The 23265-nt window shown below is 39.3% G+C and overlaps 1 protein-coding gene across 2 annotated transcripts; it reads left to right on the forward strand.

Annotated features, from left to right (window-relative positions):
* The first annotated feature begins 1576 nt into the window (after positions 1-1576).
* LOC104601726 (CBS domain-containing protein CBSX1, chloroplastic-like) lies at positions 1577-22135 on the forward strand. 2 transcript variants are annotated; one of them, XM_088894075.1, is made up of 8 exons: positions 1577-2776; positions 3600-3687; positions 3769-3833; positions 6375-6423; positions 13379-13431; positions 21138-21253; positions 21392-21441; positions 21563-22135. In XM_088894075.1, exons 1-8 carry the CDS (start codon positions 2528-2530, stop codon positions 21616-21618), a joined length of 726 nt encoding a protein of 241 aa, XP_088750201.1. In that variant the 5' UTR covers positions 1577-2527; the 3' UTR covers positions 21619-22135. The 2 variants fall into 2 exon arrangements, with proteins under 2 accessions (XP_088750201.1, XP_010263468.1); XM_010265166.3 differs by having other exon boundaries at positions 1582-2776; positions 21392-21449.
* The last annotated feature ends 1130 nt before the right edge of the window (positions 22136-23265 follow it).

Here is a 23265-nt window from a genome sequence, read left to right on the forward strand (position 1 = left end):
ATAAACACTCCCAAACATGGTCTTAATTACTTGGGATAAGTTTGGGAGTGCTTATTTTTTAATACACTTATTTTGAGCCGGGAGCATATCAATAAACACTTAGGCCATGTTTGGGAGTGCTTAAAAATAAGTGCTTATTTGGGCTATTAAGCACTTATTGGTATTTGGGAAGTAAGCCTAAAATAAGTGTTTATTTAAAAAATAAGGACTTATTTTTTAAGCTAAAATTTCCAGTTTCTTTAAGTGCTCATAAAATAAGCACTTATTCAAATATTTATAAAAAAACACTTTTATGAAAGCACTTTTAGGAAAGTACTTTTATGAAAGCATTTTTAGGAAAGTATTTTTACATGAAAGCACTTTTATAAAAGTACATTTTATTAAAGTACTTTTATGAAATCACTTTTAGGAAGGTACTTTTATGAAAGCATTTTTAGTAAAGTACTTTTATAAAAGTACGTTTTATGAAAGTACTTTTGTGAAAGCACTTTTATAAAAGTACTTTTACAAAAACATTCTTACAAATAAAGTGCTTTTATAAAAGTGCTTTCATAAAAATAATTTTGTAAAAGTATTTTTATGAAAGCACTTCTATCGAGGTACTTTTATAAAAGCACTTCTATCAAAGTACTTTTATTCATTCACTTTTGATTGGATATTTTGAAAATTGAAAGAAAATGAAGAACAAGAGAGTCACAATTGCTTATTTAAGTGCTTATTGGAGAAAAAAGACCACCAAATGTCCAATATAAAATTTAAAATAAGCACTTGAAAAACCTTGTGGCAAATACAAATAAGTGTTTATTCGAATAATCCCTCCCAAATATGGCCTTATTTGCATTTGACAAATAAGTCCAAATAAATACTTATTCTTCGTAAACTTATTTTTAAATGTTCATTTCCTTTTTGGCGCATCTTGTCCATGCCATTTTGAAAATACCCATAGTACCCCTATTTTTTGTAAGAATAGTACCCCTATTTGAAATAGGTAGTTTTTCATAAGCACTTATTTTTAAGCCCTTATCTAAAAAGCACTCTCAAACATGGGTTTGATCCAAATTTCAAATTAAGATTTTCTATAACATATATATCTGCCAACACTTATAGTTTTAGGTAATAATAGTATGTCAAGATGGATTGGGCTAGGCCTAGGTGTTGGCCTGTTGGAGTTTAAATCTGTTACCAAGAATCACTGCCAACACTGTCCGAACAAGTCATTAGATTAGAGTTCCACATTAGTATCCCTAGCCGGATGTTGGGCTGGGCTTGTCTACGATTAAGTGCATCTTGAACTCCAGTGTCGGCCCTAAGATATGTTAATATACTTATATCCCGAGACCGGACTAGCTTATTACAATTTGGAGCTAGGCGTACCAAGAATCAGGGTACCCCAGCCCATGTTTAGGCCATAACTACATTCTGTACATGGGCCGAGAGAACCCAACAGCTATCTTGGGCTTGGGCTGCAATTTTTCTCTCCGATATTTTTGAAAACTTTGAGGACTACAGTCGTCATTCACTCATTCCGAAAATAAGTAGTACTTGAAGTTGAATGTGAAAGCGGGGATTGGAATTTGGAACGGCGTCCGTAGCAATCTGGTTTGAGTTCGATCCTTCCTCCTTGAATAGCATCCAATTCCCACGTACCAACTTCTGTCTCTGGCATTCAAATAGACAAATGGTTGCTTTCTGGTTTTCAGAGTCGATCTATACAACATTGGCGTACATTAAAGTTGACGACTCACCGTTGAGAGTGACGAATAAATCAAACCCTCACGTTTCTCATTGGCCTATTAAAGTTGATTTTCTTCTTCACGAGTTTTACAAGCCAAAGGGAGGCTGATTCAACAGAAAAGGTAAAACTGGAAATTCATCAACACTTTCGGTTAGGGCTTGTTCTGGTTCCTTTGCAGAAATTGCTACTCAATCTTTGAATCTTGTCCACTCTGAAATGGGTACCGTTCGAACTATCACAATCACAAAAATCCCAGAGCCAAAAAAAAAAAAAAATCATTTGGTCCAGCCTGAAACAGCTTTCTACATCATAAGTTGTTACGTTCACAACCACTTGATTCAATGCACTGATATGGACGAGGCTGATACTTCTAATGAAGGTTCCAACAGGAAAGTTTACGATTTAGAACTTGTTCGCCCAACTAATTTGACCACTGACTACTTGTAATTTCTTCAATTCACAATTTCCACAGTGCACGTTTTCTACATCGTTACCGGTCCCTCCCCAACAAAAGAAGAAATTGTGGACAAATCTGGTCTGGGAGCTCATTCACCGCGAAATTCTTAATGAAAATCTGAACTAGATTCATGCTGACACGTTGGCGTCATCTTCTCTCTCTCATTTATAAGTCCCAAGGCCGGTCACTTCTTCCATCTACCTTTTATTCAGCTTAGCCGGCTTGAACGATCCTTGCTTTCTTCTTATCTGCCGGTAGGCCTTCGTAGCGGTCGTGAGGGTTGAGCATAGAACTTCTGTTATTTGTTTCCTGGTTGGGGAATTTGAATTCGGAACATGGAGCATTCGATTTTTCTCCAGGATGCCCTTGTTACCGCGCGGCTCTGTTCTGCTCCTGCCACCACCTCCGCCTCCTCCACCGCGCTTCGTCATCATCTGCCTTGCCTTCTCTCGTCCTCCCGCGAAAGACCTCCCTCCTTTGCACGTTCTCTGTCTCAACGCCTCAATGCCTCCGACCGTGTTCCTAGGTTTCGTATGCCCCTTGCTGTTGGTGGAAGCGGCGCTTTGATGGCCAATTCCGTGCCGGTTCGTTACTTCCTCGTGAATTTCACCCTTTTTATCCACTTTCTCCTCTTAGTTCTGATTTCTGGTGGCAACAGTGAATATTTTGGGATTAAGACGTTATTTTCTATTGCTCGAGTTTCTTGTTTGATCTCGTATTAGAATGTCTCATGTAGTTCCTTTTAGATAAACAACCTGCTTCACTTTTTTTTTGGTAACTCCTGCTTCATTAGCTCATACCTTTCCAATCTGTAATTTTAGATGAACGCCTTGATAACATGATTCCCTCCTGAAATAAATAAGTAATTGAACGCTTAGAATGCATGAGATTAAAACCGTGCAGTTATTTCTAGAAACGAGGTCAACGATTATAATAAAAACTAGTAAACACTAAAGATAATAGTTAGGAATGCTGACACTTATGGGTCTAGTAGACTTTAGTGAACCACAAACTTCTGATGCTGTCTAGAAGGTGTAAAAGCTTTAGCAGGTAAGCTGCAACTATTGCAAACAAAATGATTAGTTTTGACAATTAAATGTGTAAATAACAGCAAACGAGACCAGGGCTCTGAGTCTAGAATTTCTTGTTAATTAATCTTCCAATATATGGAGATAGGAATGCGGGACATTGTACAACTAAATTTTGTAAAGTTCATTTTGTTATCTCCACATACATTGCTGCTGGAATTTCTTGCAGAACTTATATGGCTTTGGCTCAAATTTCAAATTTTTTAGATACATATTTACTCATGTGTATTTCTTAGATTTCATTTTTAACTTTTTTCTTTCCAGTGTTAACCTTCTAACTTGTACATTAAAATTTCTTTTGGCTGTTGTGATCTTGCAGCCAAAAAATGTTGTCCATACAGTGGGTGATTTTATGACAAAAAAGGAGAATTTACATGTAGTAAAGCCTAACACAACTGTTGATGAAGGTATATATAATTCTTATATTTCATGCATAAATCCTATTGTGATCTTGTCAATTTCTTATGCTTTAATATTTGGATTGACAGCATTGGAGATCCTTGTTGAGAACAGAGTCACTGGTTTTCCTGTGATTGATGATGACTGGAAATTGGTATGTACCCAATTAATCTTTTTGTGACTAGGAGTGCTTTATTTTCCTTTGTATGAACTCATTATATATAATATTCTGGAAATATTATATGTTCATTTTCTTGGAGGCTCCTGTTGCATATGAGTCAAGCAATGATTTCATATTCTACATTCTGACCTCTGCTTCTGCTTGATCTTTGAAGTCATGGATTGCTTAACTGTATTCTCTAGGATGAAGTACTTCATAGGAGGTTAAGCTATTGTCTTTGGAGTTTGGACTAATGTATTTGAATCCTCTGGAAGTGCCAATTAAAGGTAGGAAGGGCAACAAGGCAGGGCACCCCCTCCCCGTCCCTGACCCGTAGCCAAAATCCCTTACCCCGTCCCTACTCCCCAGTGGCGGAGCGGGTTCGGGGCGGGGCACCTCCTCCTTATTGGGGATGGGGAATCCCTGAATTTTCCCCACCCCGAGTCAACTCCTAAGATTACATCATATTTAGGGTAGTGGGAAGATAGTTAGGCATGCCATTTTGGATTGCTGCTTTATAGTTCCCTTTTTTTTGGGGGTAGAGAGTGTTCCTATTGAGAGCATGTGGGTTTGAGTCTGAGAATGGCCACTTTGTGCAAAAAATGCCAAAAGTTAGGTCTGCATTTGTCCAAGACCCTGGCTAGTTGGGAGACTCGGGACCAACATTGGTCATTGGGTAATGGCCCTTTTTACATAAATGGTCATTGTTAAGTGCTAATGGTAAAAATCTCAGGCTGACAAGTGTGAGAACGTGAGTTCAAGTCTGACAGTAGACACTTTGTGCAAGAAAATGCCAAAGGTCAAGTTCATATGCAGTCCACCCTCCCAAGAACCCTGGATGGTGGAGAAAAACATTGGGTAATGGCCCTAGTGTGTCCCCTCTTGACTGCATGGGGTGATGTTAACGTGCCACACTTTCAGTTCTGTTTACTTGGTAGAATCTTAAGGCATAGGGTCCCTTTGCAATTTTAAACAAGAGTATTTTACACTATCAAGGATTTGAAGAGGGATTTTTCTGTCATTTTGGATTAAACTCTTATTTTGTAGGAATTCTGAGATGTGAGAAGATTTGACATCAAGAGAGAGTAGGGCGAAGAGGGAATAAGAATTTAATACATGTAGCTATGCCTTGTGTGTCTTTGTAATGAGATTTTTCATTTTTTTTTTCTGGAGGATGGCTTGTCTTCTTTTTATATAACGTTTTAAATTTTTATATTATAATGTGTATATCAATGTTTTCAACCTGTTGTTGACCAGGATGGTTGAACCATTCAACCTGTCAGCCCAAAAGGCAAAACAAGTTCATTTAACCCCCAAACTGTTTAACACTTCATTTGTTTTTCCTGATTTTGGTGTCATTACATAGTTCATTTAATTATCCATCCAAAGATACTAATATTGTGGAAATTTAATGTGTTTCAGAAATCTCTTGACCATTTTATTTGTAGGATGCCAGTTGGTGACAAAAGTTTATATGATGAATGTTTGTGAGGTCATTGGAAGGTGGAGGGATTGATTTTAATAAAGATTGAATTTTTCAAATTCAGGAATTGGTGTTTCTGAAAGAGTTTTTATTTTCTTCTCTCTTCCTCTTGGGCAAGATTTAGACCTTTGTTATTTCTTCTGATCAATTCTTTTCTTTATTCCCTTGTTTTCTTTTTCTATTACTCTTGAATCTATTTTAGCACATTATCATTTAGATTCTTGTTTCCCTTTGGCCTACAAGATTTGTTCTAAAGGAAGAAATCTCATCCCTCTAAGTCATCCTAAACCAATGTGAAATCTAGGGCTGATATTTAGTTTCTCCATTAGTTAGGGCTGGTTACAGAGGCCCCACATCATCCCTGGTGATAATTGATGTACTCTAGGAACCCGCAAACCTTCTCCAAATCCCAAGATTGACCCTACAAATTCCACCTCTTTTCCCTTGTGCCATTTTGTCCAGACAAGGCCTAGACTATAGGTCAAGGCCCAAGGGTGTGGTACAGGTCCTATACTCCTAGTACCCTTGCTCAACCCAGTCTATAGCCTCTTGGCTGTTTTCAATCATATGGATCAAAATGCTAACAATATAAATTGATGTTCCATTTTACTAGGGCATTTTGTTTTACACTTGGAGCTGAAATTCTAAGTAGGGGCCATTATTATTACTTGGTGTAAATAGTAAAAATCTTGGGCTGGCAGGTGTGAGAACATGGGTTCAAGTATGAGGGCAGATACTTTGTGCCATAAGATGCCAGAGTTTAGGACTGTACCCAGTCTACCACTCCCAAGACCCCAAATAGTTGGGACCATTATAGGGTAATGACCCTTCTTTTAACTGAACTTCCTAGGTGGTGTCTCCAATCTTTTCGTTGACATTGTTTATGCTTATAAACAGAAACCTATTTTTCAGTTATCTAAATTTATTTTTTGGTGCTTAATTTTCTGTCTGATATCAATTATTCATGCTTATCTTAAATGAGTTGGTACTAGTTTTATCTGTTAGGTTATAACAATTCGAAGTATTGATAAGAGCGTTATTTGTTGTTGCAGGTTGGTTTAGTTTCTGACTATGACTTGTTAGCATTGGACTCCATATCAGGTTTTTATTACAACTTAAAACCAGAACTGACTTAAATGTATTGATTAGTTTGAGGAGACTATTCATTACTTATTTCCATGTTCCCTATGCTTTTTGCAATTCCTATAAGTATTCATTACTTCGTGGAAGTTTTGTTACAAATGATTATGGCAAATTACTCTATTCTTGTTTTCAAGGCATGATAAAGCTGTGGCGAACTACTTTTTTCATATGAAGGTGTTATGTTTGATTTCCTGCAGTAGTTATTTTAGCTTTTTATGTTGGAAAACATACTTCTTGTTTTATAGGCGAAAATAAACTTATTTTTATCTTTTCACTTTATTGTGTTTCCCCCAATAACCCAAGGAAATTACAATTTCAGAAAGCTACAGAGTTAAATTCCCAATATACAAAAAATTCTTGTTCAGTGTTTCTAGATGAGGAGTTAGAGTTAGAATCCAAGATTTCTTGTTATTTTAATGTTTTTTCTTCCTATAGATTTCTGGCATGGTTTTCCTTTGTTTACATTATGGGTTCAATCCATCTGACAACTTAACTCTATTGTCTCTCTATCAGTCCATTCTTTGGCCTAAATTTTGGATTTCATAGTTCATTTCCATTGTGTAAGACAGTTTCATGTAAATCATTTCCTCTCCTAATAATAAGATGTTTTTTATGAACTCATTTGATGCTAGGTGTATTTTGTAAACCTCTAATGTTTCTTTTGGTAAGACTATTCTATTTTTCTTACGATAAATATAATATGTTAGAAGAAAAACAATCTTTTGAGAATAAAGGACTGTTTAGAACAGATGCAGAAATCAAAATAAAATAACAGAAATCATTCTTCTAAGGAAGAGAAGATGAAGAAGAAGATGGTGGCAATAGGGGTTCAGAGTAAGAGAGTTTCAAACCTTAATCTCCACTCTTACACCCCTAACACTATTTTATTAAGTTAAACTTTGATAATTTACAAAGAGACCCTTAGTTGGGCAAGAAATTAAAAGAACATAACATAGAAAGAATAGGCCCAGAATAAGGCCCATTACAACACAGAACATAAAAGATAAAAAAGGATAAACAGCCTATGGGCCATTCGGCCCATCTTCTCTACACTCCCCCTCAAATTGAGCATAGATGTCAATCATGCCAAGCTTGCCAGTATCATGCTGAAGTTTAGCCTTAGGAATGCCCTTGGTGAGGAAATCTGCTAACTGTCCTTCAGAGGTGATGAAAGGTAAACGTACGTCACCAGAAGCCACTCTTTCTCGAATGAAGTGTCTGTCAACTTCAATATGCTTAGTTCTATCATGTTGTACTGGGTTGTGAGCAATGTTGATGGCGGCTTGATTATCACAGTATAACATCATTGGCTTATCATGCTCAATCCCCAGTTTCTCCATCAATGATTTTAGTCACAATAGTTCAGAAACTCCATGTGCCATGTCTCTGTATTCTGCTTCTACCGAAGATCAAGCAACAACAGATTGTTTCTTGCTTTTCCAAGAGACAATATTACCTGCTACCAAGTTGCAGTACCCAGAAGTAGATCTTCTGTCATCAATGTTTCCAGCCCAGTCAGCATTTGTATAGGCTTCAAGTTTCATATGGCCATGCTTGGCAAATAGAATTCCCTTTCTAGGGGAGCCCTTCAAATAACACAGAATGCTGCCATATGAGTATCCCGGGGAGCATGCATGAATTGGATGATGCAACTGACAGCATATGCAATGTCTGGCCGAGTCATGCATAGATAAAGAAGTTTTCCAAGGAGTCTCTGAAAGACTCCTTTGTCTTCTAACAATATTCCATCTGAAGCAGAGAGTTTATGACTCATATCAATAGGAGTAGTAACTGGTCTAGCACCCATCTTCCCTGTTTCAGAGAGAATATCAAGAACATACTTCCTCTGAGAGATAAGAATCCCATCCTTGGATCTAGCAACTTCTATGCCAAGAAAGTATCTCAACTCCCCCAGATCTTTGATCTCAAACTCTGTATGAAAAAAAGATTTGAGATCATTAATTTCTGAGACATCATTACCAGTCACAACAATATCATCAACATACACAATCAGGTAAATTGCCAGGAATCTTCTCCTCTTCACAAAGAGAGTATGATCATACTGTGTCTGTACATAGCCAAATTTAACAAGGGCAGCCCTAAACCTCTTAAACCATGTTCTAGGGGATTGTTTTAGTCCATAAAGAGATCTCTTCATCTTGCATACATTTCCTTTCATATTTGTTTCATACATCCCTGGAGGAAAAGACATATAAACCTCCTCATGTAATTCTCCATTCAGAAATGCATTCTTTACATGCAATTGATAAAGTGGCCAGTCTGAGTGAGTAGCCAAAGATAGAAGAACTCTCACATAAGTCATCTTGGCAATAGGGGCAAAGGTCTCTAGATAATCAATCTCATATGTCTGTGTATAACCTTTTGCAACCAGCCTAGCCTTGTACCTCTCAATGGTGCCATCAGCCTGATATTTGATAGTAAAGACCCACTTACAGCCAACTGGATCATTCCCTTCAGGCAAATCAATCACTTCCTAAGTGTCATTCTTGTGCAGGGCATCAATTTCTGATCTCATAGCATCATTCCATTCTGGAATATTAAGAGCTTCTGACACAGACCTGGGAATTGGGTTAGAGGCAACAGAAAAAAGGTAGGCAAAATATGAAGGAGAAAGCAAACTATGAGAAAGGTGTTTGGAAATGCAATGTGCAGTACACTTCCTTTTTCCTTTCCTAATAGCAATGGGGATATCAAGGTTTGGGAATGATGGCTCCAAAGGGGCTGAAACAGTACCTGTTGTCTCATCTGTAACTGGAAGTGCATGAGGCTCATGTGTTGTAGGGGAAACAACCTGCTCATTTCTGGATCTTTGCCTTTGATACATCCTGGGATTAAAAAGAGGACGGGGAGGTAAAGGGGGAGGAACACTGAAACAGGAAGAGTGGAATGATTGATCCTCCCCCGATTCATTTGAAGGAGGAAGGGACTCAATAAAAGACTCAACTAGGACAAGAAGAGGAAGAGCAAAGACCTGTGAAAAATCCTCCCCCTTTGGACAATGTCCCTCCATAGAGGAACCATAGAAAGAAGAAAGCTCATCAAAGGTGACATCCATTGTGACATATCGAGTACCAGTCTTTGGATCAAAGCAATAGTAACCCTTCTGCATGGGGGAATAACCAAGGAAGATACACTTGTGGGCTTTTGGTTCAAATTTATGTCTTTGGACACTAGGGATATGTACATAACAGGTGCATCCAAAGACACGAAGAGGAATAGAAAAAAGCTCATTGTCCGGATGGAGAACTTAAACCCTAAAACCCTGGATGGCATACGGTTTATAAGGTAGGTAGCAGTGAGAATAACATCACCCCAAAACTTTGTAGGGACATGTGAGGCAAACAGGATACTTCTTGCAACTTCAACAATATGTCTATTTTTTCTTTCAGCAACTCCATTCTGTTCTGGGGTCCTAACACAGGAGTTTTGATGAATAACCCTTAAGTCAGTGAGATAGCAGGACAAGTTCTTCTCAAAATATTCTTTTGCATTGTTAGATCTAAAAATTTTAATCCTGGTATCAAACTGGGTTAGGACAAATTCATGGAATTGCCTCACAAGTCTGGGAACTTCATCACTGGATTTCATCAGGAATATCCAAGTAAACCGAGAAAAGTCATCAATGAACAAGATAAAATATTTGTAGCCACCCATAGAGGGTAAGTGGTAAGGCCCCCACACATAAGAGTGCACACTATTAAAAGGAGAAGAAGATCTTTTATTACTCAAGGGATAACTGTTTCTACAATGCTTTGACAACTCACAAGACACAATGAAGACTGGACAAACTAATTCTCTTAAACAGTTCAGGAAATAAATGACTCAATGCAGAAAAAGAAAGATGACCCAAACGAAAATGACATAACATGACTCGACTGATAGACTCTGTAAATATAGACTCAAAAGCAGCTTTTCCAGGTTGTTTAGGGCACTGTCCTGGAGTGTCAAGCAGGTATATTCCATTCGCCTCACGGCCATTCCCAATCACCTTCTAAGACTCTAGATCCTGAAAAGCACAGTAGGAAGGGAAAAAGGTTACACAATAGTTTAATGACTTAGACTACTTACAGATAACAAGTTTGTATTTAGTCTAGGTACATGAAGAGCAGAAGGAAGAACCAAGGAGTCTGTAGCCTTGATGGTTCCCTTGCCGGAGATAGGGGCAAGAGAGCCATTGGCTAGGGTGATTTTGTCACGTTCAGGAAGTAAATCGTATGAAACAAACAAGGTAAAAAGGTTGGTCATATGATCAGAAGCACCTGAATCAATAATCCAAGGGATCCTACGATTACCTGAAATGGTTGCATGATTGGCAGAAGCCCGTATACCTAAATGAGCAAATGCAGAAGATGTTGAATTTTCTGAAGGGTTGGAGGAAGAAGTCATACCCTCTAGGTGATTGATCATCCTCCCAAACTTCTCATATTCTGCTTTCATAGCTGCTAACTGCGCACTAGCTGTCATCTCTTCAGTTTGGTATTTGTCACTATCTGGACCAGCAGCAACATTAGCACTCCCTGCCCTTTTATTATCATGCTTCTTTTGAAACCGAAGAGGTAGAAGCTCAGGATGTAATTTTCAGCACTTGTCTTTAGTGTGTTTTGGCCTTTTACAATACTCACAGACAACCTCTTTCTTCCCTGAGCCACTTGGAGTCCTTGCAACCCCTTTGGGTTTCACTCCCATATTAGCAAAGTGATCATTTAGACCAGCCCCTTGAACCTGGACAAGCCTTCTGCTTTCTTCACTACTTACCAAGGCATATGCTTGTGACAGTGAAACACTATCCTTGGATAAAATATTTTGTTTTGTAATATCATACTCTGTGTTTAGTCCAGTTAAGAACTCAAACACCCTGTTTTTCTCAACCAGTTTTCTGTAGGTCTCTGCATCATTAGTGGTGTCCCAAGTTACAGCTTCTATTTGGGAATAGGTTTAGTTTAGTTAAGCCTTCTTAAATTCTTCACATCACTTCTCAACTTGTAAGCTCTGGCCACATTTAATTTTTGGGAATAGGTTTCAGCAACACTATTCCAGATTTCCTTTGCTGAATTCATCCACAAATAGTGTTGAATAATTTGTGGTTGCATTGAGTTCACAAGCCACCCAATAATAAAATAATTTTCCTGCATCCACTTCTCATAAGATGGATCATCTTCTGAGGGAGCCTTTTTGCTCCCGGAGATAAAACCCCACTTTCCTCTACTACAGATATGAATCTTTATCGATTGTGACCATGCCAGATAATTAGTTCCATCCAGCTTGACTATGGTCACAGTCAGTAGAGAGTCAGCAGAGGCTCCCGGAACCTGCCCGGATTCAGCAATATTCTTGTTTTCAATCTCTGAGGAGTTCATCTCTTTAAACACTCAATGCAGCAGTACTAGAAATCTGAGTCACACCCGGAAGCTGGGAGAAACAGAAAAAAAATGAGCCGCACCTTGTAGACTACACAGAACACCAAACAACTTGGTTCGATCTTCAAGAAGGAAAATCAGAAAGCCTCCAGACACTGAGCGCCCAGTCCAAACACCCTGCGGGGCCCGCAAACAAATTTCTCCAGAAAATTAGGGTTTCGGGCAATACACTTGAATCAGCCAAGGAGGCGACAAAGTCAGTCCTCTTCTCTCCAGAAACCACTAACAACTGGGCTGAACAAAGTCTCTTTAACAGTCCGTACGATTCAATTCTCCATACACACTGTGTATGGAAAAGAGGGTGAAAAAAAGGGAAAAGAAAGCCTGCTCTGATACCAAGAAGAAAAACAGTCTTTTGAGAATAAAGGACCGTTTAGAACAGATGCAGAAATCAAAATAACAGAAATCATTCTTCTAAGGAAGAGAAGATGAAGAAAAAGATGGCGGCAATAGGGGTTCAGAGTAAGAGAGTTTCAAACCTTAATCTCCACTCTTACACCCCTAACACTATTTTATATAGTTAAACTTTGATAATTTACAAAGTGGCCCTTAGTTGGGCAAGAAATTAAAAGAACATAGCATAGAAAGAATAGGCCCAGAATAAGGCCCATTACAACAAAGAACATAAAAGATAAAAAAGGATAAACAGCCTATGGGCCATTCGGCCCATCTTCTCTACAATGTTCCAGTTCATTGGCAAGGTTGATACTTGGTAATGATTATAGAGTAGCTTTTATTGTCTACTTGTATATCATATACCATTTTTAAGTTGTTGCTTGCTCAATTCTGTCAGGAAAACAATCTGAAAAAATTCTGCCTTATCCATTTGAAATGGATATGGAACTATTATTAACATTTTCTTAGATTTTTTTACCTGAGTGAAGGGTTAAGTTTTATGATAACAATTTTGTTGATTTCCCTATTTTTTCTTTTTTTTTGGAGGGGGGGGGGTATTTATAGATGGTAAAGGACAAAGAAAACATCAAAATAGTGATCGTGTATATGTCTATATGATGTAAAGCCATCCGGGAAGTTTCCTCTTTTTTCTTTGTTGTGTCTAGGGGAAGGGATTTAGAATTCATGGAGACCCCAAAAATTGCCTTCCATTGATGTCTATCCCAATATATTGCTTATTTGAGCCTTTGAGGTCCCTGCTTTTAGCATTTTTGCCTTGGTAGAGGAAAGGGTGCTTCACTCTTCACTCGGCCTCCTTGTCTTGTAGTAATTTGTGTATATGGTAGGGTAATTAATTGCCAAGGAATCTTTTTTGCCTTGGTAAAGGAAAGGTTGCTTACTCCCTTTACTCTACCTACTTGTCTTGTAGTAATTTGTGTATATGGTAGGGTAATTAATTGCCTAAATCTGTCAGTGACTGATAGTTATTGTATTGATATTGGTTTTTGTGAAAAAAGGAAAATTTCTGCACTAAGATCTTTATAGTTGAGGTTACTTAGTTGTATTGTCTTGGTAATTAGGGAGTGGAAGAGCTGATACAAGCATGTTTCCTGAAGTTGATAGCACTTGGAAGGTATGTAAGAAAATCCGTCTTTTATTAGGCACTGTCTTATAGTTAACTAAAATAGTCTAATAATCATTTTGCGATGTTTAGTATGCTATGTTTTCTCATAATACATAGTAATATTGTGCTCTTTGATGAAACCTGAAAGCTCATAATACGTGGTAATATTGATGAAATCCTGAGGTGCTGCAAAATGTAATCCTTACTGAAGTCAATTATTTTTTATTATACATAAGAAAATCCTTTGAATACAAAAGAGGGGATTTGTATTCTATATGTTTCTTTTGCTTTTCATGAGGTTAGCATTTATTTAGACTCGCTTTTTCAATAACCCAATTTCATATTTCCTACCTACACTGGCCAAAAGTGGAGTTGTAACAGCATTGCCCTGTATGCATACCTGAGAGAAATGTTTACTGACTCTTCAATGGTGGTTAAATCCTACAAGTTAAAATTTTCAAGCATGGGAATCTGACATAGTAGTGGGTATAACAATTCAGCCGAGATATTCAGGATTTGGATTGAGGGCTATTATGGGTATAACAGTGGGCTTTGCTGTTATGTATTTACTGTGTTATGGGTTCATATATATATATATATAATTTGATGTTCATGTATGATAATTGTGATTTTTCCTATAACAGGTAATGCCAGTGCTGTCCTTGGTTTGTTTCTGCTCCTGACATTTGTACTTTCTATTGGTGGTGTCCTGAATTAACACTTTCAGCTTTATTATTTCTTCATTTAGAAAGTTATGAAAGAGTTATTAAGAACTTATAAGCTAGAAGGACATTTTTTATTGGTATTAGATGACTAAAGAGGGGCATTAGGACAGAGCACCTTTGATAGGTATGAAAGGGTCTATTTTAGGTAATCACATTATCCACAATAATGGTGTATACAGTTAACAATGTCGGAGTACAGGCCAATAACCCATACAGGAACTATAATGTAGTGCTGGTCCTTTTATGGGTGGCTGTGTTTAAAGAGCACCAACATTTTTTGGTGCCTAACACTAATTCCATGTAGGCAGAGTTCATCCTTTGGAAAATGCTGAACAGGAACAGTGTTTGACAGTTTATTTTATATGTTATGTATCCTAAAAATAAGTTAATTCACATATGTTTGCAAAATTGAAGTAATGTCTTTGCTGATATATAAATAGCTCGGCGATAATGGTTGCTGGCGGTAACGCTCTCTAACTGGAATTCCTATGCTCACATTGGGATTCATCCTCCCCTGTTGATTATGGAAGGAACCTCTTGCAGGAGGTATGGACGGAAGAGGGGAGGTGGTCATTTGCAGGGACAGTTCTTGAGGCCCGCTGTTCAGTCGGCTTCCTCCTACGCTGAAGCAGCTTGAAAGAACTCTTGGACAAAAGAAGGGGTAGCTTCTATTAAGGCTAGATCGAGCAGTTTCTTCATTGCGTAGAAGGTACCTCTCAACTGTTGAACTTCCTAAAATCTTGTCTGGTGGGCATAGTCATTGTCAATAATTGCACAGCAAGCGAAATCCAACGTTGGGTAACAAAAATGGTGAACGTTCCCTTCGGGGTGTGTGAGGCAAATTTCCTCCAACAAATTTCTTTCTATTCTTCCCTCTGAATCAGAGGCCTTGTGAATCTAGAAAGTCGGAGCCCGGAATTTGTTTGGTGAACTCCATCTTGAACTATGGGACCCTAAGCTGGGTAGCTGGGATCTTGGTAAAGAGGAGCTTCGTGAATACTAGTTTAAGATTGTTGGCCTCCCACTTCACCTCTGGTCGGAGAACCTGATTAGGAAGATAGGGGACCTTTGTGGTGGGTTTGTGGAGATAGACAACTCAAAAGTAGCGAAAAACATGGTGGAATGGATCCGAGTAAAAGCTATTTGGCAAGGTCCTCCTCCATCAGTAGCCAATGTCATTGATGGGGAAGACACCTGGTCAATGGCTCTTTGGCCTACGTTAGGTCCTGAGCTACGAATAGGTGCAGGCTCATTAGAGCTAGTAGATGTTGAGCACAATTGGATTTTGATGATGTTGAAGGGTCAAGATACCTCAGATCTGGTTACTTTGGCGCTCAAAAGGAAGGGGATTAAGGATGGTAAGAAGCCAGTTGAGGTTGCTGAACCGACGGCTAGCTCATCGGAGAAGATGACCACTGAGAAAGATTCTCTGACTGGAGTCTGGGAACCCCCCTTCCCCCCCTCCACCAGTCCACCCACTGCGTGGTACATGCGTTAGAAGATGAGGGTTGTGTCAGAAGACCTGATCTGGGCAGTTTTTTTTCTAACCTTTGCTAGAGGGCCTTGACAGTGGACAGTCCAAGAGACTTTGAGCTTCAAATTTCAAATTTTGAATCTATTTTGAACTCAAAGATTGAAAAGGAGGTGGCCAACCAATTGAACAAGTGGCAGAAGAACTTGCCCAAGCCCACTCGCAACTACAGGTGGTGCCCTACTCGAAAGGTTTCTTGACGAGTCCCTCACAAGGCCAATCGTGGTGCAAGACCTGCAGAGCAACTGACCCCCTCCCCCCCACCCCCCCACCCCCCCATCTTAAGCTAATCCGGGGGCTTACTCAGACCCGGCGGTTTAGCCCACTCAAATAGATCAGACCAGTCAGGTTATCCCAGAAGAGAGGGAGAACCACTCGTTTTCTCCAGGAGATGAGCAGGGAGCCCAGTCAGCTGCTCCTTCTACACCTCCCCCAGTCCCTCAATCTTCAATTCATCCTTCAATCACCGACCTGATATTAGTAAGGCCTTGTCCTGAGGAAGAGGTAGACCTACCTATTGTCTCCCCATTAGCAGTGGTGAGCCCAGTTAACGACATGGAAATAAGAGCTTCAGAGCCTGTTTGTGATTCAAATCCTGTAGACGAGGACCTGTCTCCTTGGGTTCTGTTGAAATTCCTTTCCTTTGGGGAATTTCTTGGTGTTTCTTTCAAAGGTATGGAGAGGGAAACAATTGATCTTCTGGTGGAAATCAAAAAGAGATTCATAGAGGAGAAGGGTAGGAAGGGAAGAAGGACTGATCAGGAGCTTTTTCGACTGGCTTGGGGTCTTAACGATAGGGTGGGTGCTTCCAGTAGCAAGGCTATGGGGAATAGGAGGCAAAAATAACTGTGATTTTTCTCATGTCTGCATTAAAGATTATATCCTGGAATGTTCGAGGTCTAAATTCTGGGAGGAGAAGAACACTTATTTGTTCTTTCCTTAATAAATGGCAACCAAATATTGTATATTTGTAAGAATCAAAACTTCAGCAGGTGGATATTTCCATTGTTCAAAGCATTTGGGGTCAAAGGTAGTGTGACTGGGTTTTTCTCCCAACTATTGGTATAGCGGGTGGAATGTTGGTAATTTGGGATTGTGACAACATTGAGGTTTCCAAAAGTTGCCTCAAGGAATTTTCAGTTTCTCTGAATTTCAAAGTGGTAAATGGGGGTTTTATAGGTTTGCTAACTACAGCCTATGGGCCAACTGAGGCTGGGGATAAGCCAAGATTCTGGGATGAACTTAACGGCATCAGGGAAGGAGACACCTCAACACCTTGTTGCATTGGTGGGGATTTTAATTCTATCAGGTTCCCTTTAGAGAAATCTAGTTCAGCTAGAGGTGGTTGGGGTATGAGGGATTTTGCAAATTTCGTGCAGCAGTGGGGTCTGATGGATCTACCTCTTGATGGTGCTAACTTCACCTGGACAAATAATCAGGCTGTCCCTACCTTGGTCAAACTGGACTGTTTCCAAATCTCCTCTGATTGGGAGGACAGCTTCCCTAATCTGCTTCAGTCTGTCCTCCCCAGATTTCTATCAGACCATACTCCCCTTCTTTTAAACAGTGGAGGGGTGCCTAGTAGTAGTGGGCCCTTCAGATTTGAACACATGTGGCTGGATGAGGAAGGTTTCATGGAGCAACTGCAACATTGGTGGGAGAAAATGAATTTCACAGGTTTGGCAAGTCACATATTCCATTTGAAACTAAAGGAACTGAAACAAAAACTAAAAATCTGGAACGAAGAAGTTTTCAGAGGACTGGAAGCTAAAAAGGCAGATTACTTAAAGCAAATTGTTGATTTGGATCTAGAAGAAGAAAGGGGTCCCTTGAGTGAGAACGGAAGGAAAAAGAGGCTTCAGGCTAAACTAAACTTTGATAAAATTGCCTTTCAAGAAGAGGTGAAATGGTGGCAGAGGTGTCGGAGTTATGGTTAAAGGAGGGTGATAACAACACAGCTTTTTTTCATAAGATGGCCAATGCCAGAAGGCATATTAACAGTATTAAGGCTTTAAAAGTTAATGGGTTTCTGCTGGAAGAGGAAAACCAGATTAAAGATGCGCTATTGTGGATTTCTACAAAGAAAATAGGGTTATAAGGGCAAGGCTTGATGGGCTGGTTTTTAACAGAATTTTGGAAGAGGGTGCTTCAGAACTGGAAAAACCTTTCACAGAGGAGGAAATTAGGGAGGCTATTTTCCATCTAGAAGAGGACAAGGCACCAGGCCCCGATGGCGTCACAATGAAGTTCTATAAACTAAGCTGGTTTTTCATAAAGGAAGATCTCTTGAAGGCCTTTTAGGAATCCCACTCCAAGGCTGCTTTGGAAAGATGCCTCAATTCCACCTTCATCACTCTAATACCCAAGAAGGAAGGAGCCTTAGGTTTGAAGGACTTAAGGCCCACTAGCCTCCTTGGAAGTGTTTATAAAATTCTTGCAAAAGTCTTGGCTTCAAGGTTGAAAAAGGTGATGGGACAGATCATGATGTGGACGCGTATTGGGAGCAGCAGCAGCAATGATCCGGTGTTCTCATCCTATCCAATTCGGCAGCAACAGTCTTATCCATTCGGCAGATTAGATTAGACAATCTTGTTATTCTTATCTTATCTTATTAAGTTAGTAGATTAGATTATCTTATCTTATTAGATTAGGATTAAGAGAGACTTATCTTATCTTATCAGTCTTATCTTATCAAGATAGAGCTGGAGGTCTCCCTATTCAGCAAGGAGTCTCCCTTAGAGCAGGACTCTTGTAATCTCCTATTTAAGGAGCCACTATTATTGAATGAAGGCATCGAATATTCAGTCAAGAAAGAGAGTAAGGAGAGTTGGTGATTTCTTGGACAAACCACCCCCCCTAGGCGCCAAGATAGGTTCATCAAGAGCAGGGAGGAACAAGGGAAAACAGGAGGTTTTCCCCGTGGACCGACCCTGACGAGATCCTATTTCGTGGGCCCATAACAGATCATCTCCCCTACCCAAGGAGCTTTTGTTGAAGGGAGACAAATTCTTGATAGTGTCTTCATTGCTAATGAACTGATTGACTCTTGAAGGAGGGAAGGCAGAGACGGACTGATTCTAAAGGCAGATTTGGAAAAATCTTTTGATCATGTCAGCTGGAGCTTCCTAGATTACATGCTAAAGAGATTGAATTTTAGCTCAAAGTAGAGGAGCTGGATCAAGGTATGTGTCACTACTCCCACTTTCTCCATACTCCTCAATGGGACCTCTTGTGGGAGGTTCAAAAGCTCTAGAGTCCCAAGTGAAGGGGATCCCCTATCCCCTCTTCTTTTCATCATAGTTATGGAGGCCCTAAGAAAAATTGTTCTTCGGGCAGCTGAGGGAGGTTTTATCTAAGGTTTTAAAGTGGAGGTGGGTAGAGACCAATTTCCCTTACTACAGTTTGCTGATGATACCATCTTCTTTCTTGATTCTTCAGCCAATCAATTGACTTCTCTAGGCTTCATTCTAAGGTGGTTTGAAGCTATCTCAGGTCTCAAGATTAACCTCTCTAAGAGTGAGCTCTTAAAGACTGAAGATGGACCACCTGACCCCACTCTGGTTAGCATTCTAGGCTGCAAGGTAGGGAATCTACCCTCCACCTATATTGGCCTTCCCCTGGGTGCCAGGTGCAGCTCTAAGATCTGGGACCCTGTTATTAACAGATTTGATAAGAAACTTTCTTTATGGAAATCTAAATACCTTTCTAAAAGAGGTAAGCTTACCTTAATCCGGAGTTTTCTTTCTTCACTCCCTATCTACTATCTGTCTTTATTCCAGATGCCTGTAAGTGTTGCAAGTGTCCTAGAGAAGAAAATGAGGGACTTCCTTTGGGCAGGTTGGAGGAACACCTTCAAATTTAACTTGGTCAACTGGAAATTTGTGTGCTGGCCTAGAAAACTTGGAGGCCTCGGCATCAGAAATCTCAAAATGGTAAATAAGGCCCTTATGGGTAAGTGGTACTGGAGGTTCAACAAGGAAAGATAAAACCTCTTGAGAAGGCTTATTGAAGACAAATATGGGCTTACAAATTTCGTTTGGGACTCTGGTCCTGGTCTATCTCCTAAGGGATGTGCTTTATGGAGTAACATAGCCTCTATTCTCCCTGTTTTCTTGAGGGGTATCAGATGCAAGGTTTGTAAAGGCAATTGCCTCAAATTCTGGCATGACAGATGGCGTGGAAACCAGACTCTACAGGAGAGATTTCCTTCTCTTTACGAGATTGCTCTTGACAAGGATGCTGTGGTTGAAGACTGTTTTGGTTCTGTGAATGGGGAGGCTATTTGGAGTCCCACTTTCAGACGAAACCTCAATGATTGGGAAATCGGTCCTCTATCTGAGCTGTTAAATCTAATTCAAAGAATCCAGCCTAATCTACATACTGAAGATGAAAGATTTTGGGCTTGGAGCCCCAGGAAAGTTCTCCCCTCAGTCTTTCTACATTATCTTGCTTCCATGTGAGGATACTGACTTCCCATGGGCCTTGATCTGGAATTCTCTTGCCTCTTTTTCCTTTCTGGTTTGGACTGCTGTTTTGGGTAAATGTCTTACCACTGGTCGGCTGCTCAGAAGGGGGATGCCCCTACCGAACATCCCATGCCCTCTATGCAATGAAGTTCCTGAGTCCTCCAACCATCCGTTCATTCACTGCAGCTTCTCCTCCCAGCTGTGGGATTTGGCTTTCTCCTGCTTTGGAGTCCAATCTTGTCTACCTGGTTCAGCCCTTCAGCTCTTGCAAGGATGGTCTCTTAAGGGTTTGAACAACAGGGGTAAATTGCGTTGGAGGATTTTCCCTTCTGCTATCATTTGGGCCCTCTGGAAGGAAAGGAACAGTCAAATTTTTGACAACTCTTTTTCTGATGTAGTTTCAGTAAAAAGCAAGGTTATAGGCTTTTTGTGTTCTTGGTTAAGTGTACAAGGGGCATTCAGGGGTGTCCAGCTTTACTCTTTTTTGCAAGCTGGATATTTCTTTTGTTGACATTACATTCCCATTGTACAGGCTCTCATTGTACTCGGGCTGCTACATTCATCCAAAATTCTATGAATGGTTGAGAACAATGAGGTATATGGTATATTCTTACAAAATATATGTTTGATACATGAAAACAAAATGGAGACCTCACACATCTTAAGTTTGGAAAAAGGTGCATTTGTTGCATGGTTTTGGTGGCATTTTATATTTTGGTAAAAAATCTGAACAACGAACTGGTTTGGTAAAAAAAATTCTGAAGCATATAATAGAAATTCAAACATGAGGCTCTTATAGATCTTTCATAAAGGAGGTAATCGCTTGAAATCTTCAATGTAGGAAGCCACCAAGTCATTGATATCAGAACCTGGGTAAAGAAATTGGATCTTTGTGATGATTCTCTTTATTACATAGCATTTTCGCCAATTAGTAAAAATATTCAGTTATGAATTTGATTCTGGGAAACTTCTGATTCTGGATAACTGTCACAGACATTCAATGAGATACAGAAGTTGCTCAGCAAGACCAATGGGAAAGTAGTAGGTGATGTGATGACACCTGCACCCCTTGTTGTTTATGAAAGCACCAATCTTGAAGATGCTGCCAGGTACTCTCTTTTCTTCTTCCTTTTTTTTGCCGGTTCAGACCTATTTTGTGTTTTGTAATCCAGGTGTTGAAATCCATTTACTTGCTTGCTTACCTGGAAAAGAAACCTGAAATTTTCATATTATTCCTACAATGTCAGGTTATTGCTTGAAACAAAATACCGACGACTTCCTGTAGTTGATAGTGATGGTAAGCTGGTAAGCTACATTCCTTGTACTTGTTCGTGGGTCTATTGTTTTTGCCCTTCCTTCCATCGTTAGTTTCTGATCTCTCTCTCTCCACGTCCACACTCATCTCAAATTTGCCACAGGTTGGAATTATTACGAGGGGAAATGTTGTTATACGAGCTCTCCAGATAAAACGTGAAATTGAGAAGACAACATAAACTCGATCCAATCTGGAGTTTGATGAAATTAGCGAGTTTCTTTAACACAATGGACTTCCTTGTGGGTTGTTGTCCCATATTTTTGTTGGGCCAACTATAGGCATGCTGAGAAGAGGTTAGGTGGTCGTCGCCAGTTTTGGCTCCAATACATGCTGTATTATTAACTGCGGGGATTTTGCCCGGTCTTCGATTATAATATTACGACTCTCTCTCTCTCTCTCTCTCTCTCAATAGCAGATTAGCAGGTGTATTCTGTCGTTTTGGTCAAGGTTCAAAATATCGATACAATAGGGATATATCGGCCTGTATGGAGGTTCATTTCTCTCTTTTTTTTCGTTTTTTAAAATCTGTTTAAAGCCTATCTATCTCGTGAACCGGGTTAAACCCTGAAACACTCTCTGTAAAAATGCATCGAAAAGCTCCCGATACAATATGTATCGAAATTCGAACCTTGGTTTTGATTACCAGGCAACTAATTGATTTGGGTTGGATGGCGCATATCTATATTCTATTTGGTAGTGAACGTTCTATGGGTGTAAGACTGATATTGTATGAATAATCTGTTTTTTTTTCTTCTGAAGTATTTTCTATACAGTAATATTTATTAATTAATACACTTTGGCTGGACTGGCCTGTCTAATGGCTGATGCAATAAATTGGCTATGTGCAGGCCTGCTGTAAACCATAGACGATGAGTTGATCAAAACATCTGTTGTTGTCCTTCAATGAATAATTTCCTTAATAAGGCATCCTGACTCAAAAGTTCGATGGAGAATATTGCACACATTCAGAATCCTTTTATTTTAGGGTCTATTCAATTTTTTGGATTTTGAGAGGGCAAAGTTGGGTTAGTAGGATTGTTTTTTATGGACCGAAATACTACGCTGTTTTTTTAGATTTATTTGAAGTTTATTTTCTTAGGCATTATTTAATACTTATTAACATTTGGATGGATAAAATTGTTCTTTTTAATAATAATTTTTTATAGCTAAAATAGTTATTATTTTATTTATCTAAGAAATAAGAGTATGGATAAATGCACTTTCTTAAAGAATAAAGACTTTCAAGGAAACTTTTCTTCAACTTTTTGTTTCTTTTAGGATTGCAATTTTTCCATTTCTCTGATCCCGTAGGGACCCACCCCGAATGGGGTGGTGAAGGGGATGGAGAAATTTTCATCCCCGTTAGTGGGGATAGAGAGAGAACTCCCCACCCTGTGGGAACCCTGATCTCTGCTAATATATATATATATATATAATAATACTTTTAAAACTATAGTTAAATACGTTTGAATATATTTGAGTCCTTTTTAATAGGACTATAAATTTTAATCATTTTATTTTTATTATTTAAATAAAATAAAAATAAATATAAAATGATTGACATTATAAAAAAACGTGAGGAATTGAGATCCCTGTAGGAAAAGGGATCCCCATGAGGACGGGGATGGAGATAGCCTTGTCCCCACTAGTGGGGATGGAGACTTTCACAGGGACGGGAATGGGAATGGCTCCCCGCCCTGCCCCGTTGCCATTCCTAGCTTCTCTCCTATTTTATACCAAAGCAAACACTAGCGCTGAAACAACAAAATCAAAGCTTTTGATTTTTCTATTTGGCCCCACCTTAAA

The sequence above is a fragment of the Nelumbo nucifera genome, chromosome 1 (genome assembly GCF_055504915.1).
Source record: "Nelumbo nucifera cultivar China Antique chromosome 1, China Antique-T2T, whole genome shotgun sequence".
In the NCBI taxonomy this organism is placed as follows: Eukaryota; Viridiplantae; Streptophyta; class Magnoliopsida; order Proteales; family Nelumbonaceae; genus Nelumbo; species Nelumbo nucifera.